Source organism: Lipomyces japonicus, assembly GCF_038497905.1.
Source record: "Lipomyces japonicus strain CBS 7319 unplaced genomic scaffold V1514scaffold_47, whole genome shotgun sequence".
Classification (NCBI taxonomy): domain Eukaryota; kingdom Fungi; phylum Ascomycota; class Lipomycetes; order Lipomycetales; family Lipomycetaceae; genus Lipomyces; species Lipomyces japonicus.
In genome coordinates, this window is record NW_027117859.1 from 22,857 (window position 1) to 49,311 (window position 26,455).

A 26,455-nucleotide genomic window follows, 5' to 3' on the forward strand; every position below is an offset into this window, starting at 1 on the left:
GGAGGACTATCCGACTTGGAGGTTTATTATGCATTTGTTCCTATCGAAATTGCAGCTGTGGGATGTAGTCAGCGGAAAGGCCGAGCAAGTTGAACAAAGCAGGGACAAAGATGAGAAAGCATATTCCTATATTTGGCTATGCGTTGGCGCTCAAGTTCAGCAACAGATTAAGCAATTTACAGACGGAAGCAAGGCATGGTCAACATTAGAAACCGCGTTTGGGCGAGCCACGCTATTGGACAAGGTCGTTATCGATCGACGGCTTTCACAAAGACTATCCGATCATGATTCGCAAGACATACGGCTACATATTCGGGACTTGTTGTCGTCCGTCAAGTATCTTCAACATTTAGGTGATGAAATATCTGACAAGCAATTAACGCGGATGATATTGAGATCATTGCCAGACTCTTACGATTCTGTTATTCAACAACTCACGTCCGAAGATAGCCCTCGTGATGTGATTAATGCTATTCTGAAACCTCGTGATACTGCATGAACATTGAAAAAAAAAATTAAGCATATGCTTAATGTATCGTCGAACGCATTTTAATTTTTTTTTTGTTTTTTTGTTTTTTTTTTTTAATTTTAATTTTGCATTTGGAGGTGGTTTGGTTTTATAATAAATTAACGTAACATGGATTTTGTATAAGGTCCATATGTACTCTTTCTTGTTTCACACGGTTTAAGTTAATGTTTTACCACCACAAAGAAAAAACTTGTGAACAAACGCGATGTGACTCAACATGTTCGATAATTTGTTCCGATAGTTTGTTCCGACAATTTTTTTCCGATAATTTTTTTCCGATAATTTTTCCGATAATTTGTGCGATCTTTTTTTTTTTTTTTCTCTATTGTCGTCAATCTTTCACTTATCGTGACAAGTACCATTGTAAACAAATCAAAACAAACGATAATTACATGCAAAAAGGGTTTAGCCCATTTGGATTCGAAACGAAGTTTGCAATCCCGAAAAGAATTCTCGAAATCTTATGTCATATATTTGAGTAATAAATGAACCTAGTTAATAATAATACGGCGTACATGAATACAAAACAAAAATAACTCAACTAGACTAGTAGTTGTTTATTATATATCTTTATATTTATATAAATATATATAACATGTACGGAAAATCCGTCAGATTGTTTTTTCGTGTATAGGAAATAGACAATAATTTTGTTTTATTTATTAAACAATTTTTTTTTTTTTAAATATGACTTCAACTCCAAATCGATTTCGCGTTCCTCTTTCGGTTAAGGGTGCCATTGACTGCCCTTACGAGGTTAGTTTTGCAATTGACGTCTTTGTTTTTTATTTTTTAAAATATATTTTGGAACAGAAAATGCTCATTCATAATCTTTGTTGTTATTTGGTGAAACAGGGCAAGGAAATGCTCAATCTTCCAACGTTTAACAGAGGAACTGGATTTACAAAGGCTGAAAGAGAAGAGTTCAACCTCGTGGGTTGGCTTCCGCCATCCTTGCAGACATTGGACGACCAAGTAGATCGCGCATATGATCAATATCAGTCCATTGATGGCAATTTAGCTAAAAATACGTTTCTTATGAGTTTAAAAGTACAAAATGAAGTGCTTTATTACCGTTTGCTTGAAGACCATCTTAAGGAAATGTTCAGCATTATTTATACTCCGACGGAAGCTGAAGCTATCGAGCAATACTCGCGTCTTTTTAGACGTCCCGAAGGGTGCTTTCTTGATATCAATCACCCTGAATACATGGTTCGATCATTATCACAATGGGGTACTGAAGAGGATATCGATTACATTATTGTTAGTGATGGTGAAGAAATCTTAGGAATTGGGGATCAGGGTGCTGGAGCAATTGGCATCTCCAGCGCCAAAGCTGCTCTTATGACACTCTGTGCCGGAGTTCATCCCAACCGAGTTATTCCGGTTGCTTTAGACGTGGGGACCGATAATCAGCATTTGCTGAATGATAAACTGTATCTTGGCAATCGCCATGCCAGGGTCCGGGGTGAAAAATATGATGACTTTGTCGAGCAATTTATTAACACTGTCAAGAGACTTTTCCCCAGAGCGGTATTACATTTTGAAGATTTTGGTCTTCCAAACGCAAGACGCTTGTTGGATCATTACAGAAGCAAATTGTCTTGTTTTAATGACGACATTCAAGGAACCGGCGCGGTTACCATGGCTGCGTTGCTTGCTGCTGCCAAATTGATTGGCTTAAACATGCACGATATCCGAATCGTAATATTTGGAGCAGGTACTGCTGGCACTGGTATTGCTGATCAGATTCGAGATTTTTTAGCCACTCAAGGCATATCAGAGCAAGAATCTTATAATCACATTTGGTTGGTTGATAAGCCTGGCTTGCTTGTTAAATCATTGGGTGATACGCTTACGCCTGCTCAGAAGCCCTATGCTGCATCGGACGAGCGATGGACCGGAGTAGATACCTCGTCTTTGTTAGAAATCATCAAGAGAGTCAAGCCACATGCGCTCATAGGTTGCTCCACCAAACCTAAGGCATTTTCAGAGCCGGTCTTGCGAGAGATGGCAAAACACGTTGAGCGGCCGATAGTGTTCCCGCTTAGTAATCCAACCAGATTACATGAAGCCACGCCGGAAGAAATCCTAGAGTTCACTGACGGCAAAGCTCTAGTGGCAACCGGGTCACCATTCGATCCCGTGAATGGCAAGGAAATTGCGGAAAACAATAATTGTTTTGTATATCCGGGTATTGGCATGGGTTCGATTCTATCTCGATCTTCGACCGTGACCGATAACATGATTGCCGCGGTAGTGAAGGAATTAGCCAGCCTTGCCCCGTCTCATGACGATCCGGATGGAGCACTTCTTCCTGATGTGGAGAATATTCGCGAGATTTCGGCAAGGATTGCCACCGCGGTCGTTTTGCAAGCTTTAAAGGACGGCACTGCCAGGGTTGAAAGTTTAGAACACGTCCAGGTTCCGAGAGATTTTGATGGCTGCTTGGATTGGGTCAAAGAGCAGATGTGGCTGCCTAAATATAGGCCTTTAAGAAAAGTGTTTATTTCATAACGCAGTCTATTAATATGTTGAATATATCTATACACATAAATTCTGCGACTAAATTTAATGACGACTTCTTTCTGTAAACGGTAAAATTTTTTGTTTTCAAGTGCACCGTACGCTGCTATTGTTGTAGCCATTGTAAACCAGAAGAGTGGGACGCGGCGTGGGGGGGGGCATGTACTTAAGTAGATTCGGTCATACGTATAAAAACCACAATATAACATTGTGCATGTACTTGTAGAGTGAGCAAGTTGCAAACAAGGGATCATAGACCAGGCCGAGAAATTTAGAATACTTATATAGACAACATTGCAGATCAAGCGAGACCACGGAGCGTTTGGTCATAATATTTTTTTTTTGGAACCTGCACGTGAGCTTCCAAGCGATGACAAGAGAACCTTCAAACAGCAAAGTATCAGTGGCATTTTGCTGTCTTGGTAACATGTATGTTTTATAAATTTTATAATCTATACGAATTTCTTTTTTTTTTTTTGTTTTAAAAAAAAAACTAATTTTCAATTGCTAGTTGTCGTTCGCCAATGGCAGAGTAAGTTATTGATGACAATGAATTCGAGTGCGCAATGAGTGACAGGCTAAACTGAATTAGAGCCGTTTTAAGGCATGCTGCGAATGAGTTAAATCTTTCGCATTTGGTGGGTGACATTGATTCGTTTGGAACCAGTGGGTTTCATTCGGGAGACGGGCCAGACCGACGAACCGTTCAGACATGCAGAGCAAACGGAGTCCCTATAAATCATGTTGCCAGGCAAGCTGTATGTAGCTACACTGAGTGCGATAGTAACAATTATTTCCAAGGTTTTTTACTAATTTTTTTTTTTTTTTTGACAGAAATCAAATGACTTTGAGCGATTTGACTATATTTTTGCCATGGTGAGATATATAACAATAGCCTGACTTTTTACTGAAAGCTAACTTTTGCTCAGGACCGAGAAAATTTAGAAGACTTGAAATATATGCAACCACGGGGTAGCAAATCCCAAGGTAAGTCGGGATAAATCCAGACAAGATCACTCATTTATTCTAATATGGCACAGTTCTGCTATTCGGAACGTATGCCGAAGATTCAAGGGTTGATAAGATTGTTAATGATCCATATTACGGTGGGCCGGATGGATTTCAACGAATTTTTAAGCAACTGGATCATTTTTCAAGAGTTTTTTTGAAGCAATTGGCAGCTGACCGTGCCAACGTTTGAACCCGTGTTGTTCTATATTTGACTGTTTCCCGTTGTAACATTTTTTCGGAGTTAATTTTTCGTGTACTTGACGTTTACTGCATGTGCTTTTAAATGGATCCATGTTGTAGAAATTTGAATAGTTTAATGATCAAGTGTAATTATTACAATGTTATTGTTGCCTAACAATCCCGCCCAAGTATCGGGCCAACTTTGTTTTGCCATCCGGCACTGGCGGGCCGATCGCTTTTCAACGTCAAACAAAGTTCTGCGCGCAACGACAGCGGTGAAATTTATACTAGAGTACATATATACTTGTCCGGTTCTCTCGTTTAAAGGAATCGGCCTTTTTTTTTTTTTTTTTTTTGCCCTTCCAATATTTATGCATCCGAGATTATATATTATTTACTGGTGCACTTTTTTATAGTTGTTAATCGAGGGATCACCAAAAATGTTCAACGCAACTGCAATATTCAACAACCTGCACATTTTCGACAACTACAAGGACAAAAGTTTGCGGGAATATTTCCCTGTTTTTATAGCAGTCAGCGGATATATTTTGTTTCGACCGTATTTAATGAAATGGAGTGAAAATGTTCAAAAGGCTCAATTAAGAAAGACGAGCCAGGAGGAAATAAATGAGATTGCCAAGCAAGCGCTCGAACCTGCAAAGCCAGACGAAGAAGTTATTACCGAATACGAAAACAATGTTTGGGGCCGGAGTGCGAGACGAAGACAACGGGATCGCATAAGGGAAATCGAGAAAGCTCAAAGGAGGCAGGCGGAGATGGAACAAGAAGATGATAGCGACAAGGAGATTGAAGACTTATTGATTAGGGAATAAGTGATGATAAAAATGCGCAATACACGAATTCCTATGTTTTTTTTTGTATCATAAATATATATATATATATAGGATGAGATGAATATAATTGAACAATGTATTATGACTTAACCACGCCTTAAATAACGATAACTTCCAACATGAAACCCTGGATAAACAAAAAAAAAACAAATTAAACAGCCAATTTAACTTTGTAATGCCTTCAGTCTTTCCCGCATGTCTTCCAAACCGGCCTGATCCTCCTCTTCTTCTGCCTCTTCTTCTTGAGGTATGTTATCCGGGACCTTGCCCACTTGTCCAAGTTTGCCTCCCGTAATTTCAGTTAATATCGCGTCAACTTCGGCATCGGCTTCAGCGTCTTCAACTGCGTCCTCTTCGTCTAAGTTGTCTAATGTGTCGCTAACCATCTCATCGATAACGCCAGCCTGCATGTAATCGGTTAACAATGTTAAAGAATATATACATACAAGTATAAAATGGAATTCAACACACCTTGATTAACTCCATGCTTAACTCTTGCATTGTGCCAGTGAGCTCGGGAAGTCGAACCAAACTGTTGACGTCTTTCATAATTCCAGCGCTGCTCTTCATGCTGCCTTGAATCTTTCGCACCGCGAACGTCTCGTTGACTTGCATGCCAACCGATTGCAATTGTGCTTTTGACTTGTGCAGTCGAGATTTTTGTTTGCGAACATTGTATAATTCTCGGGCCAGAATGCGAGCCGAAGACGCGTCGCCTCGTTTTGCAGATGCCTTGATTAGCGATTTGGTTTTGGTCTCCAATCCGTTCAAGTTTTGAAGGTGCCGGTCTAATTGCCTTTGGTTTTTGCGAAGCAATTGATTACACTTGCGGAGCTGGGTGAGAGTTTGATTTTCATGTTAGATTGTAAGTCAGGAGGGAAACCAAGGTTAATGTTTGGATATCGAACCTTCTCTTGCGGGTCAGGACCGTAGATTGCTCGCTTAATGTATTCCATCTCTACTGGATCCTCAGGGGCAGCTTGTACAGGCTTTGTACGCTTGTCGCCAATACCAATTCCAAGTCCAAGATAATATGTTTCTATTTGTTTGCCGATATTAAAAGCATAGAACCAAATATCACTTCACAACACTTTCAGGGGAGGGCGCGTTTGGCACTGTTAATTTCCTTACAGTCGTGAGTAGTAGTAGTAGTAGTAGTACGATATTATTTCAGCTCAAGCACTGAACATATACAGCATCCAATTACACAAATTTAGTTTTACAGTTTAATTTTTTTCAAATCAAGCAGCATCAGAACCGTGGTAATGTTGCTACAGGTCGTGCGGTCGGCATAAATGCATAACGACAGGGCCAGCGCACCGCGGCGGCTTGTCCGCCACCATCATGAAAACCCTACCGCGAACGCATCCCAAAACATCCAACCCTCAAATCTGATCAGCCCCGGCATCATAACCCTACAAGGCTGCAAAAAAAAAAGTAATGATCGGTAAGTGAAAGCCAATACGGTTTGTCGATAATTTCGATGGCGCGTGCTCACCACTCAACCAGATTTAGATGTCGATGGCCTGCATGCACACGTATCAGAAGACGGTGCCAATGGTTTGAACGTCGAAGCTGGTCTTCACGTCGAAGGCAGCCTGGACGTGGAGGGATTATCACATCATGATGGCGGCGAGCAGAATCATGGTCCTTCAGACAACTCAGAACCGCAGAAGAGGCATGGCGTGTTTGATTTGAACGATGCCGATCAACTCAGGTTCATTGCCGAACAGCTTGAAAATGTCGGCACGTCCGAATCAGTGCCGATCGACGATGAACTGGTGACTCATAATCACGACCAAGCCAATGAAGAATTTGGTAATGACCATCACATACCTAACGTTGAGCATATCCATCCAGCCGAGCAAGAACATGAACAAGCTCATGTTTCCGCAGATGCCAGTGAAATATTTGATCCTTCGTTTGATAACTTGAGCACATCGCAGGATCCTGGCATGCAATTGAAGATCCAAAGTCTGCCAATTCTCGACAATCTTGTAAGTTACCGATCTTGTTGTTGATCGATGGTGACGTCTCTAATGGGTTTTTCTTTTTCATTTTTTTTTTTAAAATAGGCAAACCAAGTTCTTAACACTCTGGGCAAAGGCTCATACCAGGACACGTTCAGCATTGTGACACAGCCTGAAAGTGAGCAAGGTCAGGCATACCGGACATTGACTTCTCTTTTCAATCGTGAGTTAAATTTTGTTTTTGTTTTTTTGTGTTTTCTTGATCAATCGCTAATGCAACGTACAGAGACTAAAAAACTTTACTCTCATGATGCCTTTCTGTCTTCGAGCGGTCTTGGGTTCTCAGAATCTGCGAGGTATCGCTCCATAATCCGCAAGGCGAATCTTGCTACGTTTGTATCTTCCGTGTTTGGATCCACTGAAGTAGGATTTTTTCATCTTAATGAATATTTTCTCGACTCGTTTGTGCCCGATGGCTTGCGGCTACTCAAAAGCCAAGGCGTTCTTTACCTTGATTTAAAAACGCAGGCGTTTATATCGGCAATGAGCCAAGGTGAACGCACAAAGGCTGAAATTTTGGATGACTTGTTTCCTGATGACGTGGATCAATTATTACTTGCTCGACGGCCTGGCGCAAGGTCATTAACACCGAGCGAACTCGATTTTGTTGCCAGGTGCAAAAGCCGAAAGGAGATCTTGGCAAACACGGAAGACGACGAAAGTCTGTCTGAGAAGTACATTTGGCAGAATTTTTTGAAAGAAGTGAGCGAGTATGTATCCAGAAACCGGCAAGTGTTGACTTCAACTTTAGCAACAACAGTAACCACAGCGTCCACGGCGACCACGGGTGGACCAAAAAGTAAGAAACGGTCGAGAGAGCCTGATGATGTTGTTGGGCCGGTGACCGCAACGGAGCCCGTGTCAGTAGCTTTACCAGGCACTGAACAAGAACCAGTTGAACAAAACAATGAGATGCTAAATGTTCCGGTTGATCCTAGCATGACAGCACAACAAGCAACCGCAAGTGCGTATGAGGCCGGTCGGCAAGCACAAGCAGCACGAGTGTTACCAAAGTCCAAATCGATAACCGGGCGCAACCGAGCTTTAAATAACGCGTCTGCTCAAAGAAGACCGTGGACAAAAGAAGAAGAAACCGCGCTGATGCATGGCCTGGATCAGGTAAAAGGTCCCAAATGGAGTCAGATTTTGGAGATGCATGGGCCCGGTGGAAAGGTCTCAGAGGTACTCAAGGATAGGAATCAGGTTCAATTGAAGGATAAGGCTCGGAATTTAAAACTATTTTTTTTAAAATCAGGTTTAGAAGTTCCTTATTATCTTCAGTTTGTTACGGGAGAACTTAAACCCAGTCGTGTTGGCAAGAAACTTACTTCTCCAGTCGAGGAGTCGCCCACAACGGTCACCTAAACGAAAGGAGAAAAGAAAATGTTTTTTTTTTTCCAATTTTTGTTATTTGCCATATTAGATATATCATCATGTACTTTTAGGTTGTATAGTAAAATTTTAATGTATTTTATAATCTGTGCTTATAGTTAGTTCTGACTGGAGTTGTTGCAACATTGCTCTTACTGAAGTAAGGGTATTGTACTTAATAGACGTTGAACCAATCACGATGATCAGAAAAGGGTTTTTTGCAGGGCCAAAATACAAAAATCGTTTACTCTCCAGATTCGACCGACAACAACCTGCACAGATTCAATTGGATCTTTCATTTTATTTTTTTTTTCAAAATTTTATTTTTTTTTTCCAATTAGAAAAGAAATAAACAATGGTTGGTTTAATTCTTACCCGGTCCAGTGGACTTGCCATGCGTCAGTTCATGCTTGCGCCTGCCACGGTCAGGCTCGGTGGAGTCCGGGCGCTGTCATTGACCGGACCACGACAGGCAACCGTGCCGGCAAAAGTTTCGAGCTTGCCGACTGATTATCCGTTACCTTCGGAGAGAAAGCCACAGAACGTGATTGATTATGCGTTGACCACATTCGACGCCATCGCGAACTGGGCCCGTCAAGGTTCTTTTTGGCCGGTCACGTTCGGTTTGGCATGCTGTGCCGGTATGTGCTTCGTGATATTTTTTTTTTTTTTTTTTTTTTGGTAATTGTGAATTACTGACACTTGCATGATTAGTGGAGATGATGCACTTGTCCGGTCCACGATACGATCAGGATCGTGTGGGTATTATTTTCCGTGCCTCACCTAGACAGTCCGATATCATGATTGTTGCCGGTACATTGACTAACAAGGTAAGAGTTGCATTAATATATTAGCTGTTGTTTTACTAAATATTAATTAAAACTATAGATGGCTCCTGCTCTGCGACAAGTTTATGACCAGATGCCAGAACCTCGATGGTAAGCCGAGACATTTATGAATTTGAATTATTATTTTTTTTTTCCAATTAACTCAAAATTTTGCTAGGGTGATTTCGATGGGTTCATGTGCTAACGGCGGCGGTTATTATCACTATTCATACTCCGTCGTTCGTGGTTGTGATCGCATCGTGCCAGTTGACGTGTACGTGCCCGGATGCCCGCCCACAAGCGAGGCACTCATGTATGGCGTTTTGCAACTTCAAAAGAAAATGAGGTTACAAAAGATCACCAGGCTGTGGTACAGAAACCGGTAAACGAATTATCATTGCAATGGTTTTTTTTTTAATTAATCTTTTTTTTTTTTTTTTTTTTTTGCAAATGGGGAACGAAAAGAAAAAAAAAAAAAGGGAGGGCCATGCTAGCGGATAGTAATAGATGTTTCTCAATGGGGTGTTTTTGATTTGGTTTTTTTTCAACATCTGTCGATCTCTTTGATTTTTTTTTTGTATATTTGTTAAATCATTTTTTTTTTGGTTGGTATTTTTATTTGTTTAAAGTACATTACTACTTTGCTTTATGACATGGCATATTGTAACGATTCGTTTAATGAAACGAATTTTTTTTTTGTTTTTTTTGTTGGAATAATAACTTCAAATAAAAAGAATATTGCATTTACAACCGTATTTTGAACACGTGAAAACAATTGGAAAATTCATTGCCTTGTACATTGAAATATGATTTAACTATTATACAAAAAAAAAAAAAAAAAAAAAAAGACCCATAATGCAACCATCTAAAAGAACAAAAGAAATAATGAAAGAAAAAAATATAATTTTTAACCTAGTTCTCCCAAATACTTTGACCTCTCTTCTTGGCTTCAAAGTTGATCTTGCCCTGCAAAGCAAATAAAAATTAACAATCCCTGACGACAAATTTGAAAAACAAAAAAGGTGTATTTAAAAAAAAAAAAAAAAAAAACCACTGCTCACGCTTGGTTCTTCATACCTCATATTTATATCCCAACCACAACAGAGCACCGGGAATGACAACGAGTAATCCAAAAGCTTGACGGGTGGTCTTTCTCGTCCACCGGAAGTACTTTTCATAGTTCTCCCTCATCTCTGGTGCAGCAAATTTTCATGATTAGCAACCCGTTTTTTTTTTCTTTGACTTTCCATCATGATAACACGACTTGAGTTCTCATACCGAAATGCCGGTCAATAGCCGGATCTCTTCTTAGAGCTAAACAGAAAATATTAGTATCGTGATCGATTGAAGGCTTTCGACCCAATAATAACTAAACAGAATGACATACTTGACGGGCCATGGTGATCTCCAGCCATTTTTATATTACGTGGTTATTTAACAACCCAAAAATAAACAAAAAGCCGTCAATTGGTGTGGGAATGAATGAATCAGTCAGTCAAGATATCTTTGTCGAGGTCCCTCCCTATTGGTTCGCCATCTGCAACTCCGGGAAACATAAAAGGTCCGACTATGGCGCAGTTGTGTCAGAGCATCAACGCGGTTACGGTTATGGCGTATTACTGAGCGTTCACGTGTGCATGCACGTGGCCCGATTGCTGAAGGCTATGTGGTCTGTTTCCGGGTAACTAATATAGCGAACAATCAATAGATTGTGCTTACGTCAGGCGCTTCCCGGTGGGTCTTTGAAAAATCAAACTTCACGCACCAGCGCCTTTTCCTTATCAGCCATCTTCCACTTCCAATTACACCAGGACGTTCAATTGATTGGCCTTGCATTTATAGAAAAGTTCATTTTTGCAATGACAGCTTCAGCCAATCCAGTCGACTCCCCAAAAGTTTGGACCACGCTCCTGACAAACACGAAATATTTGCCCGGCTTGTTGGCGTTGGAATATTCTCTGCGGCGGTCGGGCACCAAATATCCGTTTTTGGTACTGTATACGGCCACGCTCGAACCGGAAGGTCATGAAGCTCTTGACAAGCGAGGCATTGCCAAATTAGAGATTTCGTATTTGTTACCGAAAGTGCACAAGGATTACTCCGCTGACGTGCGCTTCTATGATTGCTGGTCAAAATTGCAACCGTTCAGTTTGACCCAGTTCGAACGAGTGGTGCAATTGGATTCGGACATGATCGTGGTGAAGAACATGGACGAATTAATGGAGTTGGAACTTAACGATACCGACAGGGTGTTTGCTGCTTCGCACGCTTGCACTTGCAATCCGTTTAAGAAGCCTCACTATCCTGCTGACTGGTGAGCCGAATTCTTTTTTTTTTTTTTTTTTCAATTTGGCAGCAAATTTATTGTTTAATTGTACAGGACTCCAGAAAATTGCTCATTTACATTCCAACATGCGGACCCAGAAGCTGCTCAGGAAGTTGGGGCGCCCACAGATACCGGCCTCGCCATCTGCAACGGCGGCTTGCAAGTCGTGCACCCGTCCACCGTGACTTACAACAAAATCGTGGAAGCCATGTCGGAACCTTCATTAACCGATAATTACGAGTTTGCTGATCAGTCATTACTATCAGACGTGTTTAAGCATTCATGGGTGCCGCTGTCCTACAAGTACAACGCGCTCAAAACCCTGCGCGATATTCATGCGCCGATTTGGAAAGATGATGAGGTTAAGAACGTGCATTACATTTTAACCCCAAAGCCATGGGAGGTTAGATCGGTTGATAACAAATTGTTTAATTGGTGGTGGAAGATTAACGATGAGCGACACGCAAGAGAGAAAGAATTAGATTTGTATGACGGGTTTTAATTAGTTTGCACCATTCCTTTAATTCATATGTACTATACGATTTTGTTTTGGGTATGCACACTTAGTTTAGCTTCGAAAGCGCAAAGAAACCAAAAAAAAAAAAAAAAGAGAACAGCTTCTTAATTATACGTACATAGGGTCGGCTTTTATACATATACATAGTTCATTATGGTTTTGTTTTTATTTTTTTTTTTTCTAAACCATGTCCATCAATTTTTCTAATATACATTTATTCCAATTATACTCCACATTGATCATTACACCATTCACTGCAATCTTTTTATTATACTTGCCGCGTTCTTTAGGTCTTGTACTTCTTCGTTTGTTTTCATGTCAACATCAGCATCCACCACCTTGTCGTGTTCGTTTGATCCAACAATCATCGCCGTCATCTTTTCGATATATACTTCTCGTTCCGAAACCGGTGCTAACGTGGCCGACACGACAGAATCTGACGGAGATAACTTGATTGAATTTTCCAATCGCCTGGCTTGGGAATATTTTTGGTAAACCTCGTCAGATTGTGATGTCAAAAACCGAACGGTCTCGTCCAACGGTGCGGCGCCAGACGTGAGAGTCAAAAATTTCAGTGCTGAATGGTATGTTCTTAATAGGCCGAGCAATTCTTTGTTTGCACGTCGTTGTTGTTGTAATTTTCCCGTGACATGGCATGATGCTTGCAACGTTTTGCGAAGCGTTAAAAGCCGACTGTTTAGATTGTCATGCTGGACATTGAAGTCGATATTCTATTACAGTTTTAGGAAAAAAAAAAAAAAAAATTCATATAGCCCACCTTATGATGACCAAGTCGCATCCATCCATCAGCAACGTTATCAGGAACAGCTAAAACGTTACGAAGCACGTACAATTCAAACCTATATCAATGCAACGTCAGCAAGTTTCTGTTTTCCCAAAAAAAAAAAAAAAAAAAAAAACGTAATGGCAAGTAATCCTATACCGGTCAAAATTTCGATCCACCGCACCTTCCAACAATGTTTCAAGCTTTGCCGTGCCCACTTCGATTTCATCATCCGGAATGTCCTTGCACGGTGGTTGCGTTTGCAGAAAGGTTTCGATTGCGGCCGTGCATTTGTACAAGATGTTGTTTACGGCGTTGATAATATCGTCAATCAGCGCAATCGGCGGGTATTCCAAATGTTCAGTAAGAAGCGCCGTAGTGGACGCTGTGGGCTGCGCTGTTGAGCCCATGTCGAACAGCCCTTGTGTGCACAGGCAGACTAGGTATTGCTTGTGGCTGTCGTTGAAGCATCATCAAATTATCAAAACAAACAAAGGGAGGCACGTGCAATTTAAATTTAAACTTTATTATGTAATTGCTTAGCTTATACTTTTAGGGCTTTTTAATTTTCCTTTCTGCTAGGGCTAGCTTCCCTTTTGGAAGACCGCAGTCACAACCGCATTTTTGTCTGTTCAGGGGCTGGTTTCTGCCATCGCTTTAGGGCAACAAGGCCCAATTAGTTTATGAATTTGGCGCGATCGTGAAGCAGGAGTTTGAAAGTCCTAGACGACAGCTAACTGGACTGAGCAGTGCATACTTTCTGTCGACGAAGTCCATTTCTAATTTATATTTTAATTCAATCAATACAAAATGGTGTGGTTTTTTTTTTTTTTTTTTTCCAAAGGCGTTTGTGTTTTGGCTACCACGACCTGAGGTTCTAATGTGGTTTTTGTTCTAGTCTGATACCGAGGAAGTTTACGTTGCTGAGGAGGTTGAGGTTGAAGCCTCCGCTCCCGCTCCTTCTGGCGGTCTTACCGTTGAGGAAGCCCTTAAGGGTGTTCTCAGAAAGGCTTTGATCCACGATGGTCTTGCCCGTGGTCTCCGTGAGGCTTCCAAGGCTCTTTCTCGGTATGATAATTTTTTGATGATTTGGTTTTGGTTTGGTTTGATTCGCTAACAGGGGTTGTAGTCGTGAGGCCCATCTTGCCGTTCTCGTTGACTCTGTTGATGAGGAGTCTTATGTTAAGCTTATCGAGGCTCTCTGTGCTGAGCCTGGTGAGAAGAAGATTCCACTCATCAAGGTTTCTGACCCAAAGAAGCTTGGTGAATGGGCTGGTCTCTGTAAGTCTTGCTCATGAATCATTTATGAAGTTTTTTTTTTTTTTTTTGAATTGCAAGGATTTGCTAACTTGTGATTTTAGGCGTTCTTGACAGAGAAGGCAATGCCCGCAAGGTTGTCGGTGCCTCCGTCGTTGTTGTCAAGGACTGGGGTGAGCAGTCAGTCGAGCGTGACTTCCTTCTCCAGTCTTTCGAGAACTAAAAAAAAAAACGAATTTTAGCTAATTCTTTTTTTTTTTGGGATGGGTTTACAAAAGCAACAATTATGTATTTTATATGTAACTTTTTAAATGAATAGTGCATAGTCTTTTTAAACGTTCTATGATGTATACCAGTAAAGATGAGCTCCTTTTATTTTTTCGATGGTTTAAAACAAAATGCTACAAATAACAACTTAAACATAATGTACAATCATGAAATTTATTATAATCCCATTAACTTGAAAAAAAAAATAATTAATTAATTAATTACCGGGAGCGGTAAGATCTTCCTTGACATGGCCCAGTTTTATCAGACTGCCAGCCACCGAGACCACTTTTGACGACGTTTGCAATGATTCAATCACAAACGTCAACTTTCCCTCAATTTTTTCCCCATATTCATCTACCCAATATCCTAAGCTCTTATGTTCTAGATCTTGCAATTCTTCTTGTTGTTCATTTTCTTGATCCTCATCCTCGGCAGCAAGTTCTTCATCCTCTTGCGCATCCGGCGCCGGCGTGCCAAGCTCAGAATCTTCATCTGACTTGTTTTCAATAAACTTCCATGTGGCTGGTATTTTGTCTCGAGTGATACTAGCATTAAACACGTCGTTCACAAGAAGACCGATATGACTTCTTGCCTGTAAATTTATCCTGCCTTGCAAAATGTCACCTCGCTTCGGTCGCCATACCAGAAATTTTGCCGTGACCCACGTAAACGCAAACGGCGAATCGCCGGCGATCTTGGCCCCGTCTCTTTTATCGATTTCGACATCCAAGCATGCCAACACGACGCCGCCAACTGGAGGGTAATACGTCATTGTGAGAGGATCAAGATGCTGTGTGCGCAGCCCTTGCAATGGCGTCAATGCATACATGGGGGCCAAGGATAGATATAAAGAAGCTTCAGTGAAAAAAAAACATTCCGTAACCGTTGGATTTCCAAGTGGTTCTGCAGGATCAAGCGTGCGCTTGGGAAGATTTGCCAAAACCGTGGCAGAGACAGAATGCTTTCGCTTATGTGCTGGCGACCGGTGCTCCGGGTTGGCAGACGGATTTATTATTATGCCATCCTTGACCGCATCTGAATGTCTTTTCCGTTTTTTTGTTTTATTATTCTGAACTGAAATATCGGTCATTAGCGCTTCCCCCTCGTTAGTTGTTGGTTTCGTGGCCGGCAAAAAAAAAAAAAAAATCCAATTTTTCAAAATTTCCTCGAACAAATAATAATTCGATGAACCCAGTTGGGAGTTTTGGCTTTTTTAACTATACAGGGGTTTATTATTTACATGTCCGGGTAACCAAAATTTTCTAGCACTTGCGCATTTGCTCAGTGGGAGGTTTTTTTTCTTTGAATCTATCCAGCAAACTTGAATAGTTATTGTATTGTCTATTCGCCATATTAATTAAAAATGTCGGATGAGGTGAGTGTTTAATAACGATACTAAGGTGTTTATGAAAAGTTGCAAAAACTAATGGTCACATAGATTGTTTGGCAAATTATTAACCAGGAATTCTGTTCGTACAAGGTCAAGTATGTTACCTAATTTTATTGGCATCATGACTTGAAACGTATGCTAAAAACCGGCATAATTTATAGGACCACAAAAGACCAAACATTTTGTCGAAACGAGTACAATGTGAGTGTTATTGAAAAGGTGTTTTCATGTTTTGATCTAACGATGGTAGGTGACGGGTTTCTGTACCAGACAGTCATGCCCGTTGGCAAATTCGAGGTATGCCACGGTTCGTTCCGTAAATGGAAAACTGTACCTTTACATGAAGACTATAGAGCGTGCGCACACGCCTTTGAAAATGTGGGAGAGAATAAAGTTATCTCAGCAGTATAGCAAGGCACTGGAGCAGATCGATGAGCGACTTATCTATTGGCCAAATTTCTTGGTTCACAAGTGCAAACAGAGACTCACCAGGCTGACTCAGGTCGCCATAACCGCGCGCCGATTGGCTCTCAAAAACAGAGACGAAGAGAGAAAGTTAGTTGGAGTGAAGAGCAAGGTCAAGCGACGAGAGACTACAAGAGAAAGAAAGGCTCTGGCGGCAGCTAGGGTAGAGAAGGCTATTGAGAAGGAACTCTTGGAAAGATTAAAGAGTGGAGCTTATGGTGATAAGCCACTGAACGTCGACGAAAACGTTTGGAAGACCATAATGAACAACATGAGAAATGCAGAGGATGACGTGGAGAACGTTGATCTTGATGAAGAAGATGAAGACGTGGAAGATGATAGTGATGTTGGTGAGGTTGAGTACGTCGAGGACGATGACGATGACGAAGAGCTCGTGGAGCTCAATGACATTGAAGATTGGCTTGGAGGTAGTAGTGACGAAGAGATTGAAGAATCCGACGAAGACAGCAATGATGAAGATTCGAATGATAGTGATGAAGAAAGCAGTGACGATGATGGTGATGATAAGGATGAGAAGTCGGGCAAGAGAAAGAGAACATCTAAGCAGGCCAAGACTCGCAAGCGTGCGCCACGCGTGGAAGTCGAATACGAGGATGAAAATGCCGTTCATCGGGCAACAAACACTCAAACATCTTGGTGAATAGTTTAAACCAATTTAAAAAAAAAAGTTTCATTCAGCATTTTAAATAAAGTGCTGCTCATTATTGTTTATATGGATGGCATTGGTCGACTGAAAAGTTTTTTGTTCGGTTCAGTATATTGTTTGTTTGTACGTTACGTGTTTAATGGTATTTACTAGTACTTGTTGCAAGTGAGATCTATCGTAGGACATGCCAGAAATACAAATTACCTGGTTATTTGTTTTGTAAATAGTGAAGCACTAATTTTCATGCATAGTTGGTAGTCATGCTGCTGTTGACACGTGTATACCCCTGAAAAGCAATCGACGAGCCAATCAATCAATCAATCAATCAATCATAAAACTGACATTTTCCATTCTGTTTATGGTTACTTCTTATTACTCGAATGCTTCTAATCAATGCACATAGTAATTACGACAGCTCTCATGAAAGAATTGCCTAATGTCTTCTTCTAACCCGACGTACTCTTTGGCCGAGACTTCACGATCATTGTCGCAGAAAACAATCGTCTCTCCGGGCCGGACGATTTCAAAATTATCTTCAGTATCAACAAGCGTATTACCTTCGCATTCAAATCATTCTTTATCTTTGTCGCGGGATTTAGGCGTATCAGAAGCTTCGGAAGCTGACACGTCGGATAATCAAGGTCACGGATACGAACGGCCAGGACATCGTCAGAAAGATCACCGTTTAAAACTAAAGACAGAAAATAAAAAATTAAATAGAAGGACAATCAAAGTTTTTGATGGGTACAAAGATGGATACAACTTGGGATTATGGAAAAAATGCATGGAGTCATTGTTGATTGTCATGGCCTTGGTGCTTGCAATTCAACACAGCTGGCAAGCCGTGGTTCAAAACAGCCAATTCGTCCTTGTTTGTGCATCAATACTGGCTACCGTGCTTTTTCTAAAAAAAAGCTATTGGAGCATGCCTTCTGTTTTATACATATATTTGTTTCCTACAATCTTAACGTTGGTGGATTATCCTCAGTACTTACGACTCAACTTGCTATCATCGCTTTGCTCTTTACCTCTCAGACCTGAAATCTTGTCAAACCTAATCATGGCAATTTCACCGTCAACTCCAGAAATATACTATATTCATGCTAACGTGACAGAGATCGTCAACAGCTTGACCACTACGTCGCTTTCATCAGCAGAGTGTTCTTTAGCCGGGACGTTACTGGTCAACCTTCTTCTAAATGCCAAATCAATGGAGATGATATTTCTTCGAATTTTTATATTTGGTTCTTATTTTTCATTATTACCTGCTACGCCACTGATTGCAAAAATAATGAAACTATCTCGGCTTCCACGTCATCGGCGACCAGCTAATTCTGCAAAACTAAAATTGATCTACGCGTCATCCATATATTCAATTTTTTTATTTAACGTTTTGATTTTTGTAAGATGGCATTTACATGGCTTACTAGGGCAAGATCCATTTTTTTTTATATTTAAGTAAGTATTTTTTGGCCAACAAATTGCTGGGAGCGGGACTAAAAAAATTTTAACATTTTAGTTATCTGTTTGTTGAAGACGGATCCAAATCAAGACTCAAAATGCTTGCTTATTGGATCACGTGGCTGATAATTGGCATCACATTTATTGAAAAGTCGGCAAAGAATTGGACTATCGATATTCGTCGCAAAGTTTGGCATGGCATGGTGGTGGGAATGTTTCTCGTGTGCGGTACAGGCTCAGACGCCCACTTCACGTCATTGTCACTGTCAATTGCTCTGACCTTGTTTTTTCTTTCAGAGGTTTTAAGAGCGACCACGATTCCTCCGTTGGGATCCAAAATTCATATGGCATTGATAAAATATACCGACGAACGTGATTCATGCGGCCCAATTATTGTATCTCATTTATTTCTCTTGTTGGGAATAGCACTTCCGATATTTTGGTCGAGTTCGCCGGTTGGCATTATTTGCTTAGGATTTGGAGATGCTTGTGCGTCCATTATAGGGCGGCGGTTTGGCAAACACAAATGGTTTGACTCACCCAAGAGCATAGAAGGCACCATGGCTTTTACTTTGGCCGCATTTTTTGGCCTAATGATTGCAAAACATGTCATTCCAGGTTATCTGCCAATTTTGGGTGAGGATCTGTCAGACTGGTGGTGCTTGTTCACAGCCGCGAGCACGGCAATATTGGAAGCTACTAGTGGCATGAATGATAACGTGATAGTTCCTGTATATATGTATATTTTTCTTCGGTTTGGAACTTCCAAATAAGAAAAAAAAAATTTCCTTTCATTTATCTATAAATGCGTAAAACGGTTCCGGGTTTTTGCGTGATGAATTTGCTACTTTGCAACGTTTTTGCAAGGCACAATGTGCTACAATTTTTATTGCCCTCACTTGTATTTGCTTTAAAAACCACACAATAACATGTTTGAATACTTCATGACTCTAATAGTAATTTATAAAAGCTAATTGAATAACGTGGATGTATACCGGGCGGGCAGCTTTCATCACTGACTCGACCAAAACCGTGAATTACCGCACCACAGCATCATAGTAAAATTAATTCAACTAAAACAAATTAATTAAGCATTTAGGCGCAGTTTGTTCGGTACTACCGCAGATGCTACATCACCGTACACTCGGCTGTCCCTGTTGTCGATGACCATAAATTTCGCGCAAATCTTGCCCTGGCTCTTCATTAACAACCCTTTGCTCCATAAGATATTGACCCTCTTCTATGGTCAAACTCCCTTCTCTTTGCAGGAGAGTTCGCTTAACGCTCCGGCGCTTGTTTTAAGGCATCATTGGCCTCTCGAAGCGTCTTGATCTCCGACCTCAAGAGGGCCGCTTCGTGCATCATTGTCTGTGTCCCTTTTAAAAGCTGGTCCATAGCGCTTAAAATAGGCGTTGGAGAGCTGCTTTGATGATGAGCAATCCTGTCCTTAATAAATCCAGACTGTAAATCGACATCCGTCGGGTTGGACGGCGTGTGAGGGACCCAGTTGTTGGCGGTGGCTATTGGAGAGCTGGGCGGCGTCGAAGTCCGTGGCCTCACATGCAGCTTCGATGCACGATTAAATCGCATTTTGAGCTCTGGTTGTCTCTTGACAAAATTTGAAGCCCAGCGCTTCCCGACGCGTCCCGCGTCGCGTTCTGCTAAGAGTACATTGGCCATATCTTCCACGGCAACAAGCCGGGGTGGAAATCCTTGCGCATCCAGGTCCAATACATATTTAACAAGAGAATTCTCTTCTAGCTCCGTCAGCTTCATTGAATTGGCGCGACAATCTTGTCGAGGCCGTCTGCCCTTCAGTCGGTAACCGAGGGTTGATTTTGGAACGCCATAGATTTTGGCAGCCTTTCTAATGCTTAATTTTTCATCACTTTTGATAGCCTGAAGAGCCAGTAATGTGCGACTTTCAATTGAGGACGATTCCATTTTTGTTGACAGAAATGTTGCTTGAAGTGCGCCAAGTGGCTCGTTGTACAGCCACGATAGCTAATTGTCGTAAACAAGCTATTGTCGGTGCATTTATGGCGTTTTATAAACAATGTGCCCAAGTTATGGAATAAATGACTAAACAGCTGCGCAACCAGCCATCCCCGCTCCATTTGAGCTTCTGCTGTTTTCCAACTTCTCGTCTTTCCAATCCATCATCAACCATCATCGCCACCGTGATCATTCAAAATCACAATTTGAGGTTTCAGATCAATCTAATCAATTAACGATAGTCAGAATCATCATCTACTACGTGATTATAACAAATCTTACATTTATTGTATCTGGACCGGTCTCAATTGAAAGGGATCTAAGCTTTTTTTTTTCAAATTTTCTCTTCAAAACCATATAATTTTTGAAAAATGTCAGGAAATCTTGACAAGTCTCTTGATGAAATTATTTCGTCTGGCAACACACGCCGGAGAGGCCGTGGCCCTGCTCCTCGAGGTGGTAGGCCTGCCAATGGCGGAGTTCGCAAAGCCGCCCCTACTAAGCCTAGGAAGGCAAGACCTGCTGCGCCAGCTCCGAGGCAGCCCGCTGCATCAAATGGTTTAAGACTAGAAGAAAATGATAAGATTATAATTTCAAACTTGGTATGTTTTCGTTTTCTAGTTAATCAGGCAAGCAAGCATCAGTTAACTCATGTGTTTTATAGCCACTCGATGTTCAAGAAACGGCAATTAAGGTACGTTGAGTTCGCGTCACAACGATCGAGTTGCGGAAATGGATTTCAATCGGCAACCTGGAACACTGAAATGATTATAAAAATTTATCTTTTTTTTTTAATCCTGTGACTTCAACGTTATATGTAACTTTTACATTTGTTTATGCATTTGTAAGTCTGACATGATGGGATTTCGCTTTAACCAGGTTGAACTGGTCGTGCTCATTTGAATGAGTAATAACTGCACGAAGGGAAACGGTTATGTATTTGCTGGATACATTAAACCATAACTGGATCGTGACAGGTCACCTACTCTGAAAATTGTATTTCGCAATCCAGAGAGATCATGATAATTTGATTGTCTACTTTGATTGACATCAACTATATCTAGATTTAATAGGTAATTGAGTTTTCAGCGCTCAATTGACTATTGATGGCTGCCTTATACAATCGAAAGACTGCTGTAACCTTCTGAGTAGATTGGTTGGTTTTGCAGAAAATGGTGCGAGAGTATGCATGATCTGTGGTTGAGATTTTAGTATCTCAACTTTATGCTATGACTGACTATATTTAACTGGTGGTGGTGAAAATATGTCAAATCTCACATGTAGAATAGGTTCTACATGTTCTGCTTAGATGTGGGCACGCTAGTGATATCGATCGCTTCGGTAATTTGGCTTCTGCTTAGGGGCAGGGTTCTCCTCTTTTGTATTGGAGTAAATATGAGTTCGCTGGAATTACGTTTATGTCCAATATATACTAGATGCTATAATCGCCATATTATTTTTTTGCTTCAGGTGTCAGTAGTAATGAAGCATGGTAAGTCGGCGTCAGAATGTCACGTTGTCCATATGGTGTCAGTTCAGGGGGGGGGATGTCAGATACGCCACCATTGTTAAAACAACCTTAATATGTCCAGATATTTTGCACTAATTACGATACCTGTATTCATTTCATTCTATCCAACATTGCCTTTGTCTTACCACTCCTGCTCGGATTGTTGTTTTTTTTCGTTAACTTTTATAACATTGATATTCATATGTCGAATAGGAATATTTCCAAATTGAAATTGGACCCGTTAAGCGATGCACCCTGAACTACGACTCGAAGGGACAGTCCACCGGTGTGGTTACCATCAATTTTACAAAACCAGGCGATGCCCATCGGGCTTGGAAGAAGTTTAATGGTACCACCATTGATGGTGATAAGACCATGCACGTATGTTTTTTGAAAGCCAAAGATTTTGAACTTTTGTATGATTTTAATGCTGACACATTATTTCAAGGTTGAATTGGTATTTGATCCAAACAAGAGATCTTTGGCCGATCGCATTCAGGGAAAGAAAGCAGCACCGGCTGCTTCGAAGGCCAGAAAGGGCGGTGCACCACCTCCTAAGCCAGCTGCAGCTGCTGGTGGTGCACGTGGCGGAAGGACTGCGCGTGGTGGACGCGGCAGCGGCAGCGGCGGTGGCGCACGTGGCGGACGTCCCCGCAGACCAAAGAAAACAGTCGAGCAGCTTGATGCCGACATGGCTGATTACTTTGTCAAGGATAATGTCTCTGTTGCCGCGCCAGTTTCCGCACCTGCGGTTGACGCCGGAGACATCCCAATGGTATGTATTATTTTTTTGTAAAACCACAACGTTATTATTTGGATTCGATGCTAATAATATCATGTTAATATAGTAAACTTTTTTTTTTTCCGCCAGTTTTTTTGAGCGGATTTTGAAGTTATAATTATTCTTTTTTCTTTTTTCTTTTTTCTTTTTTCTTTTTTTGTTTTCTTATGAAGTATGGGACGGCATTGTTAATTTATTGCTTTTAAATTGAAATATTGTATGTTTTATATTAAATGGTTTGTTTTCAACATGGCAAGCGTATTAATTGACCTCTTCAAACCACCAACCTTGACGCGCCTCACTTTTATTTTGCAACGTTGGCTATTACATGACCGCAGCTTGGAGTGAGGAAGTCTAAACTTGCGTTTGGCCTTTTTAATCACATGAATTTTATAATACGATCCCATTTCCAAAACTTTGTTCCCATCTTGTTTTTGGCCGAGCACGCAGAAATATTTGAAATGTAAACCCATGTCATATCCGATAAATATTTTTTTTTATCTGAACTAGGACACTAGGTGCCCCTGACGTGTATTATTTATTCATAATATCGAAATAAGAAAATAGGACATGCCCTCATGAATGCTTGGAAACTCATACAAAAACAACAAAAAAAAAAACAGATTATAGACATCAACAACAATCGTTACAGAGATCTATATATACAACAATATTACAACAATCACAATGATTCACATATATGTTCAAATGACTCCATAACCTCGCTCCCATTGGTAGCACCAAAAAAAAAAAAATAAAATAGAAGAATTAATTAATGGCAAAGAAAAAAACGCCGGCTCAAAAAAATGAAACATTAAAAAAATCACACTAAACAAAAAAAAAAAATCAAATAAAAACGCAAATAATTTATGCAAATCATGCTTCACATACGGGTAATGATAAAGGAAATTGGCCCCCAATTTGGCACGCTGGTTAATTTTTTTTTTTTTTTTTTTTTTCAGTTTGTTCCTAATCGGTTAACTTCGTTATCCATGTTCCATTCAAGCGACACGGTCCATTCAGCCACTTTTCCCAACGCGTTATCAAGTAATTCACGTTCGGCTTCGGCATCCATGTCCGGGCCGAACTCGATTAACCCTGTAATGTCGTCGGCAACAGCAGTCATGGCATTCACGTCATGACGTTGATTGGTGGCACCAGTTGCGAGTGGCAACGCATGAGTAAAATGATTTGATTGCAAGACCCCAGATGTTGCTTGCGAATGATTCGCAAGCTCATGACGCATTCTTGAATCAATCTCATTATTTTTTTCGTTCACAGCAATATTTGATGAGGCAGGAGACGCTTGATTGGATTGCTTGGCAAATGATTGCGTCAAATCATGATGCGATGAACCATCAGTAAACAAAATGTCATGAGCAATGTCTTTTTTGGTCATCATGAAATGAGCCGGCGTCGAGGTTGCGATCGGAGGAGATGAAAACTTTGCAAATTGAGTGCCTGATTGTGACTGTTGTGATGACGGTGGCTGATGTTGTTCAAGTTGTTGCGTTGCTGCGGTTGAGCGAAATCGATATGGATTCTCAGCAGGTGAAATTTCAGTAGATCTTGATGACTGGTCAGGCATGACCAATTCATTTTCCTTGACCGGCATGAATGGATTATTTGACTGTTGCAATAATAAATTAAGCGTGGACGTATCAGTGCTTGAACTATTGCGCCTTGGTGCTTTAAAATTTGTGTCAGCAATCACGGAATGGTTTGAGATCGTGGCAGATTGTTGTGAATAAAAATTTGCGTCTGGCCGTGCTTGCGTTTGATGCATTGGTTGTGAAGCAGGACGATAAAGATATGACGGCGTGCTATTAATGTTGTTAGCGATGGTGTTAATATTAATATTATTATTCTGAATGTTGGAATTTTTATTGGAGAATGGAGGTGAGACTGATGTACTTGGTGACGGTACGGTTGGTTGAAGGCCAAGTTGTGAAGATGTGAGTGAGTAAGTCGGTTGAACTGATTGCCCTGCATGATCATGAGGCAAACGCTGATGGCTGGAACTACCTTGTGATGTTGCAGGTTGAACAGCAGCTTTTAATAAATAATTAGTATTAAAAAACCTGAATAAGTTGCCATTGTTTAATAACTCACCTGGAAGAAATGCATGACGAGCAAATTGAAATTCGGCTTCAGTTGTTGACATCACTTCCGGTTCGGCTTCTTTCTTTCTCCGTTTAAACGTCTTTTTCGCTTCCGTTTCTCGCTGCCTGGCTAATTTTTTTTCAGCCTTGCGTTGCCTCTCTGCTGCTATTTCAGAAGCCACGCGAGCCTTTTTCATGGCGGCAATCTTTTTGGGACTGAGTTGATTGGCATCATTGGCAAAGTTTAATATCATGACTTGATTTTTCGCTTCAATTAAATTCGATCGGGGTTCATGAACGCTTAACTTGATGGTCTCAAAATCAGAATTGGAACTAACAGTCAATCCTTGCGGTTGTAATTGCTGTGGCATAAAACCTTGAGACAACGGAGGCTGTTGATATTGGTGATATTGAAATAAAGCGTTCTGATGATACGACTGCTCAAGTCTGTGTTGTTGTTGTTGTTGCTGATGATGAGGTTGCTGATTGTATGCCGACTGGGACTGCGGCACAACTTGCGGAGACTGATCGGTAACAGGTAATGAAACGAAATGATTATTCAACACCACGGATGATTGTGCTGCACTATCCGGAGTAAGTTGATTCATGGTCTGGCCGGTCAAGGCGGACGGCTGCAAGTCGGGCCACTGCGCTCTTGAAATTTGAAACCCATCCTCGGTCTGGCCTTGTGGCAAGTTTGGACCATACATTTGTTGTGAAGAATACATGCCATTAGAAAAAGATTCATTAATTAATTCCTGTTTTTGTTTTTGTTGTTGTTGTTGCTGCAGAAGTGCAAGATCTGAAGATGCATAGGGTTGATTCCAATTTTGCAACGTGCCAGTCACCGCAGATGAAATAAACGGCGCGTCACCATAAAACCGGTACCGTTCCGAAATATTATGAATCTGTGAAAAATCTAATGATGCATGATCTGGAGATGGCGGGTAGTTATAAATATCTGATGAAGAGTTCGAAGACACCGAAGACGACAGGTCGTTGGGCACGAGATCAAACATGGCCAATTCTTGAGGGAATGGTGACGGATAAGATTGATTAAGATTTACATGCGTTCCGTCAATGTCGAGTTGATGATTTGATGCCGCCGGATATGAGCTGTAGTGCTGCTGCTGCTGCTGCTGCTGTTGCTGCTGCTGCTGCTGTTGCTGCTGCTGCTGCTGTTGCTGCTGTTGCTGCTGTTGCTGCTGTTTCTGGTGGAACAACTGTTGGTTCGGCTGGATCCGATTCGGCATTGCATTATAAAACTTTGGACTTGGCTGAGTTAATCGATACTGGGCGGTTGAATATTGACCAACCGGTTGCCAGGTTTGAACTTGAGCATATGTACCGTCACGTTGCAATTGTGGCACTTTGGCAGGCAATCCTGATTCGGGTAATTTGCCATCACCAGAATCCAAACCGGCACGCTCTTGCAAGCCGGTAATATAAGTGGTCATTTTTTTTTATCCACTAAAAGGCAAAATGCCTTTTTCCCGCGGTCCCCTTCTTTTTTCTTTTTTTTTTCGTTTTCGATAAGCCTGGAAAAAACAAATAGTAAATTTGGGTTGAAGTACGAGCAATTGTCCCGAACTGTCAAAAACC

At 41.1% G+C, this 26,455-nt stretch overlaps 15 protein-coding genes across 15 annotated transcripts; 10 read left to right on the forward strand and 5 right to left on the reverse strand.

The window, feature by feature from the left end:
* The first annotated feature begins 810 nt into the window (after window positions 1-810).
* V1514DRAFT_336175 (malate dehydrogenase) lies at window positions 811-3,120 on the forward strand. Its single transcript, XM_066928504.1, has 2 exons — window positions 811-1,285; window positions 1,385-3,120. Exons 1-2 carry the CDS (start codon window positions 1,217-1,219, stop codon window positions 3,044-3,046), a joined length of 1,731 nt encoding a protein of 576 aa, XP_066781528.1. The 5' UTR covers window positions 811-1,216; the 3' UTR covers window positions 3,047-3,120.
* Window positions 3,121-3,425: 305 nt separating this feature from the next.
* On the forward strand, window positions 3,426-4,256 carry V1514DRAFT_344490 (phosphotyrosine protein phosphatase I superfamily; the record flags this gene model as incomplete). Its single annotated transcript, XM_066929193.1, has 6 exons — window positions 3,426-3,484; window positions 3,567-3,587; window positions 3,648-3,813; window positions 3,890-3,931; window positions 3,985-4,042; window positions 4,096-4,256. 6 exons carry the CDS (start codon window positions 3,426-3,428, stop codon window positions 4,254-4,256), a joined length of 507 nt encoding a protein of 168 aa, XP_066781529.1.
* Window positions 4,257-4,574: 318 nt separating this feature from the next.
* Window positions 4,575-5,189, forward strand: V1514DRAFT_336183 (uncharacterized protein). Its single transcript, XM_066928505.1, has one exon. The coding sequence runs from the start codon at window positions 4,687-4,689 to the stop codon at window positions 5,077-5,079; it is 393 nt and encodes a 130-aa protein (XP_066781530.1). The 5' UTR covers window positions 4,575-4,686; the 3' UTR covers window positions 5,080-5,189.
* V1514DRAFT_310967 (Snf7-domain-containing protein) lies at window positions 5,154-6,359 on the reverse strand. Its single transcript, XM_066925786.1, has 3 exons — window positions 6,009-6,359; window positions 5,572-5,934; window positions 5,154-5,504 (listed from the first exon to the last, which is right to left on the reverse strand). The coding sequence occupies exons 1-3, from the start codon at window positions 6,054-6,056 to the stop codon at window positions 5,265-5,267; spliced, it is 651 nt and encodes a 216-aa protein (XP_066781531.1). The 5' UTR covers window positions 6,057-6,359; the 3' UTR covers window positions 5,154-5,264.
* A 125-nt stretch (window positions 6,360-6,484) lies between these two features.
* On the forward strand, window positions 6,485-8,617 carry V1514DRAFT_336189 (telomere repeat binding factor-domain-containing protein). The gene is made up of 4 exons (XM_066928506.1): window positions 6,485-6,547; window positions 6,610-7,097; window positions 7,176-7,293; window positions 7,357-8,617. The coding sequence occupies exons 1-4, from the start codon at window positions 6,541-6,543 to the stop codon at window positions 8,493-8,495; spliced, it is 1,752 nt and encodes a 583-aa protein (XP_066781532.1). The 5' UTR covers window positions 6,485-6,540; the 3' UTR covers window positions 8,496-8,617.
* Window positions 8,618-8,730: 113 nt separating this feature from the next.
* On the forward strand, window positions 8,731-10,083 carry V1514DRAFT_364364 (uncharacterized protein). Its single transcript, XM_066929783.1, has 4 exons — window positions 8,731-9,142; window positions 9,216-9,331; window positions 9,390-9,439; window positions 9,507-10,083. Exons 1-4 carry the CDS (start codon window positions 8,857-8,859, stop codon window positions 9,712-9,714), a joined length of 660 nt encoding a protein of 219 aa, XP_066781533.1. The 5' UTR covers window positions 8,731-8,856; the 3' UTR covers window positions 9,715-10,083.
* Window positions 10,084-10,152: 69 nt separating this feature from the next.
* On the reverse strand, window positions 10,153-10,936 carry V1514DRAFT_336196 (uncharacterized protein). Its single transcript, XM_066928507.1, has 4 exons — window positions 10,716-10,936; window positions 10,607-10,642; window positions 10,406-10,521; window positions 10,153-10,294 (listed from the first exon to the last, which is right to left on the reverse strand). The coding sequence occupies exons 1-4, from the start codon at window positions 10,741-10,743 to the stop codon at window positions 10,241-10,243; spliced, it is 234 nt and encodes a 77-aa protein (XP_066781534.1). The 5' UTR covers window positions 10,744-10,936; the 3' UTR covers window positions 10,153-10,240.
* A 180-nt stretch (window positions 10,937-11,116) lies between these two features.
* On the forward strand, window positions 11,117-12,405 carry V1514DRAFT_336200 (nucleotide-diphospho-sugar transferase). The gene is made up of 2 exons (XM_066928508.1): window positions 11,117-11,642; window positions 11,709-12,405. Exons 1-2 carry the CDS (start codon window positions 11,188-11,190, stop codon window positions 12,154-12,156), a joined length of 903 nt encoding a protein of 300 aa, XP_066781535.1. The 5' UTR covers window positions 11,117-11,187; the 3' UTR covers window positions 12,157-12,405.
* On the reverse strand, window positions 12,248-13,409 carry V1514DRAFT_354093 (Mis12 protein-domain-containing protein). The gene is made up of 3 exons (XM_066929575.1): window positions 13,115-13,409; window positions 12,950-13,031; window positions 12,248-12,902 (listed from the first exon to the last, which is right to left on the reverse strand). The coding sequence occupies exons 1-3, from the start codon at window positions 13,363-13,365 to the stop codon at window positions 12,423-12,425; spliced, it is 813 nt and encodes a 270-aa protein (XP_066781536.1). The 5' UTR covers window positions 13,366-13,409; the 3' UTR covers window positions 12,248-12,422.
* Window positions 13,410-13,675: 266 nt separating this feature from the next.
* Window positions 13,676-14,631, forward strand: V1514DRAFT_310981 (40S ribosomal protein eS12). Its single transcript, XM_066925787.1, has 4 exons — window positions 13,676-13,768; window positions 13,854-14,023; window positions 14,085-14,236; window positions 14,317-14,631. Exons 1-4 carry the CDS (start codon window positions 13,766-13,768, stop codon window positions 14,433-14,435), a joined length of 444 nt encoding a protein of 147 aa, XP_066781537.1. The 5' UTR covers window positions 13,676-13,765; the 3' UTR covers window positions 14,436-14,631.
* On the reverse strand, window positions 14,512-15,648 carry V1514DRAFT_164620 (uncharacterized protein). Its single transcript, XM_066924538.1, has one exon. It carries the CDS (start codon window positions 15,570-15,572, stop codon window positions 14,697-14,699), a length of 876 nt encoding a protein of 291 aa, XP_066781538.1. The 5' UTR covers window positions 15,573-15,648; the 3' UTR covers window positions 14,512-14,696.
* Window positions 15,649-15,796: 148 nt separating this feature from the next.
* On the forward strand, window positions 15,797-17,173 carry V1514DRAFT_336213 (ribosomal L28e protein family-domain-containing protein). The gene is made up of 4 exons (XM_066928509.1): window positions 15,797-15,857; window positions 15,921-15,967; window positions 16,034-16,073; window positions 16,123-17,173. The coding sequence occupies exons 1-4, from the start codon at window positions 15,846-15,848 to the stop codon at window positions 16,996-16,998; spliced, it is 975 nt and encodes a 324-aa protein (XP_066781539.1). The 5' UTR covers window positions 15,797-15,845; the 3' UTR covers window positions 16,999-17,173.
* A 161-nt stretch (window positions 17,174-17,334) lies between these two features.
* On the forward strand, window positions 17,335-19,302 carry V1514DRAFT_336215 (uncharacterized protein). Its single transcript, XM_066928510.1, has 2 exons — window positions 17,335-18,462; window positions 18,524-19,302. Exons 1-2 carry the CDS (start codon window positions 17,441-17,443, stop codon window positions 19,236-19,238), a joined length of 1,737 nt encoding a protein of 578 aa, XP_066781540.1. The 5' UTR covers window positions 17,335-17,440; the 3' UTR covers window positions 19,239-19,302.
* Window positions 19,303-20,611: 1,309 nt separating this feature from the next.
* Window positions 20,612-22,898, forward strand: V1514DRAFT_164660 (uncharacterized protein). Its single transcript, XM_066924539.1, has 5 exons — window positions 20,612-21,062; window positions 21,125-21,154; window positions 22,184-22,351; window positions 22,419-22,745; window positions 22,819-22,898. The coding sequence occupies exons 1-5, from the start codon at window positions 20,832-20,834 to the stop codon at window positions 22,819-22,821; spliced, it is 759 nt and encodes a 252-aa protein (XP_066781541.1). The 5' UTR covers window positions 20,612-20,831; the 3' UTR covers window positions 22,822-22,898.
* A 401-nt stretch (window positions 22,899-23,299) lies between these two features.
* On the reverse strand, window positions 23,300-26,449 carry V1514DRAFT_336223 (uncharacterized protein). The gene is made up of 2 exons (XM_066928511.1): window positions 24,864-26,449; window positions 23,300-24,803 (listed from the first exon to the last, which is right to left on the reverse strand). The coding sequence occupies exons 1-2, from the start codon at window positions 26,308-26,310 to the stop codon at window positions 23,710-23,712; spliced, it is 2,541 nt and encodes an 846-aa protein (XP_066781542.1). The 5' UTR covers window positions 26,311-26,449; the 3' UTR covers window positions 23,300-23,709.
* Window positions 26,450-26,455: the final 6 nt, after the last annotated feature.

Bases quoted from the DNA above. Each gene is read 5' to 3' on its own strand.
- V1514DRAFT_336200 (XM_066928508.1), top strand. From the start codon at position 11,188: ATGACAGCTTCAGCCAATCCAGTCGACTCCCCAAAAGTTTGGACCACG. The intron at 11,643-11,708 runs GTGAGCCGAATT...TTAATTGTACAG, and splicing joins CCTCACTATCCTGCTGACTG to GACTCCAGAAAATTGCTCAT.
- V1514DRAFT_354093 (XM_066929575.1), bottom strand. From the start codon at position 13,365: ATGGGCTCAACAGCGCAGCCCACAGCGTCCACTACGGCGCTTCTTACT. The intron at 13,032-13,114 runs GTATAGGATTAC...GCATTGATATAG, and splicing joins GTGGATCGAAATTTTGACCG to GTTTGAATTGTACGTGCTTC. The intron at 12,903-12,949 runs GTGGGCTATATG...AAACTGTAATAG, and splicing joins TGCGACTTGGTCATCATAAG to AATATCGACTTCAATGTCCA.
- V1514DRAFT_310967 (XM_066925786.1), bottom strand. From the start codon at position 6,056: ATGGAATACATTAAGCGAGCAATCTACGGTCCTGACCCGCAAGAGAAG. The intron at 5,935-6,008 runs GTTCGATATCCA...ACTCTCACCCAG, and splicing joins GTCCTGACCCGCAAGAGAAG to CTCCGCAAGTGTAATCAATT. The intron at 5,505-5,571 runs GTGTGTTGAATT...GATTACATGCAG, and splicing joins TAAGCATGGAGTTAATCAAG to GCTGGCGTTATCGATGAGAT.
- V1514DRAFT_364364 (XM_066929783.1), top strand. From the start codon at position 8,857: ATGGTTGGTTTAATTCTTACCCGGTCCAGTGGACTTGCCATGCGTCAG. The intron at 9,143-9,215 runs GTATGTGCTTCG...TTGCATGATTAG, and splicing joins CGGTTTGGCATGCTGTGCCG to TGGAGATGATGCACTTGTCC. The intron at 9,332-9,389 runs GTAAGAGTTGCA...TTAAAACTATAG, and splicing joins CCGGTACATTGACTAACAAG to ATGGCTCCTGCTCTGCGACA.
- V1514DRAFT_336223 (XM_066928511.1), bottom strand. From the start codon at position 26,310: ATGACCACTTATATTACCGGCTTGCAAGAGCGTGCCGGTTTGGATTCT. The intron at 24,804-24,863 runs GTGAGTTATTAA...ATTTATTAAAAG, and splicing joins TCGTCATGCATTTCTTCCAG to CTGCTGTTCAACCTGCAACA.
- V1514DRAFT_310981 (XM_066925787.1), top strand. The intron at 14,024-14,084 runs GTATGATAATTT...CAGGGGTTGTAG, and splicing joins GCTTCCAAGGCTCTTTCTCG to TCGTGAGGCCCATCTTGCCG. The intron at 14,237-14,316 runs GTAAGTCTTGCT...TTGTGATTTTAG, and splicing joins TGGTGAATGGGCTGGTCTCT to GCGTTCTTGACAGAGAAGGC.
- V1514DRAFT_336215 (XM_066928510.1), top strand. From the start codon at position 17,441: ATGTCTTCTTCTAACCCGACGTACTCTTTGGCCGAGACTTCACGATCA. The intron at 18,463-18,523 runs GTAAGTATTTTT...TTAACATTTTAG, and splicing joins CCATTTTTTTTTATATTTAA to TTATCTGTTTGTTGAAGACG.
- V1514DRAFT_336213 (XM_066928509.1), top strand. The intron at 15,968-16,033 runs GTATGTTACCTA...CATAATTTATAG, and splicing joins TTCTGTTCGTACAAGGTCAA to GACCACAAAAGACCAAACAT. The intron at 16,074-16,122 runs GTGAGTGTTATT...TAACGATGGTAG, and splicing joins TTTGTCGAAACGAGTACAAT to GTGACGGGTTTCTGTACCAG.
- V1514DRAFT_164620 (XM_066924538.1), bottom strand. From the start codon at position 15,572: ATGACCGATATTTCAGTTCAGAATAATAAAACAAAAAAACGGAAAAGA.
- V1514DRAFT_336189 (XM_066928506.1), top strand. The intron at 7,098-7,175 runs GTAAGTTACCGA...TTTTTAAAATAG, and splicing joins TGCCAATTCTCGACAATCTT to GCAAACCAAGTTCTTAACAC. The intron at 7,294-7,356 runs GTGAGTTAAATT...TGCAACGTACAG, and splicing joins ATTGACTTCTCTTTTCAATC to AGACTAAAAAACTTTACTCT.
- V1514DRAFT_336175 (XM_066928504.1), top strand. From the start codon at position 1,217: ATGACTTCAACTCCAAATCGATTTCGCGTTCCTCTTTCGGTTAAGGGT. The intron at 1,286-1,384 runs GTTAGTTTTGCA...TTGGTGAAACAG, and splicing joins CCATTGACTGCCCTTACGAG to GGCAAGGAAATGCTCAATCT.
- V1514DRAFT_336196 (XM_066928507.1), bottom strand. From the start codon at position 10,743: ATGGCTGGAGATCACCATGGCCCGTCAA. The intron at 10,643-10,715 runs GTATGTCATTCT...TTTTCTGTTTAG, and splicing joins AGATCACCATGGCCCGTCAA to CTCTAAGAAGAGATCCGGCT. The intron at 10,295-10,405 runs GTATGAAGAACC...TTTGCTTTGCAG, and splicing joins GGTTGGGATATAAATATGAG to GGCAAGATCAACTTTGAAGC.
- V1514DRAFT_336183 (XM_066928505.1), top strand. From the start codon at position 4,687: ATGTTCAACGCAACTGCAATATTCAACAACCTGCACATTTTCGACAAC.
- V1514DRAFT_164660 (XM_066924539.1), top strand. From the start codon at position 20,832: ATGTCAGGAAATCTTGACAAGTCTCTTGATGAAATTATTTCGTCTGGC. The intron at 21,063-21,124 runs GTATGTTTTCGT...TGTGTTTTATAG, and splicing joins AGATTATAATTTCAAACTTG to CCACTCGATGTTCAAGAAAC. The intron at 22,352-22,418 runs GTATGTTTTTTG...CATTATTTCAAG, and splicing joins ATGGTGATAAGACCATGCAC to GTTGAATTGGTATTTGATCC.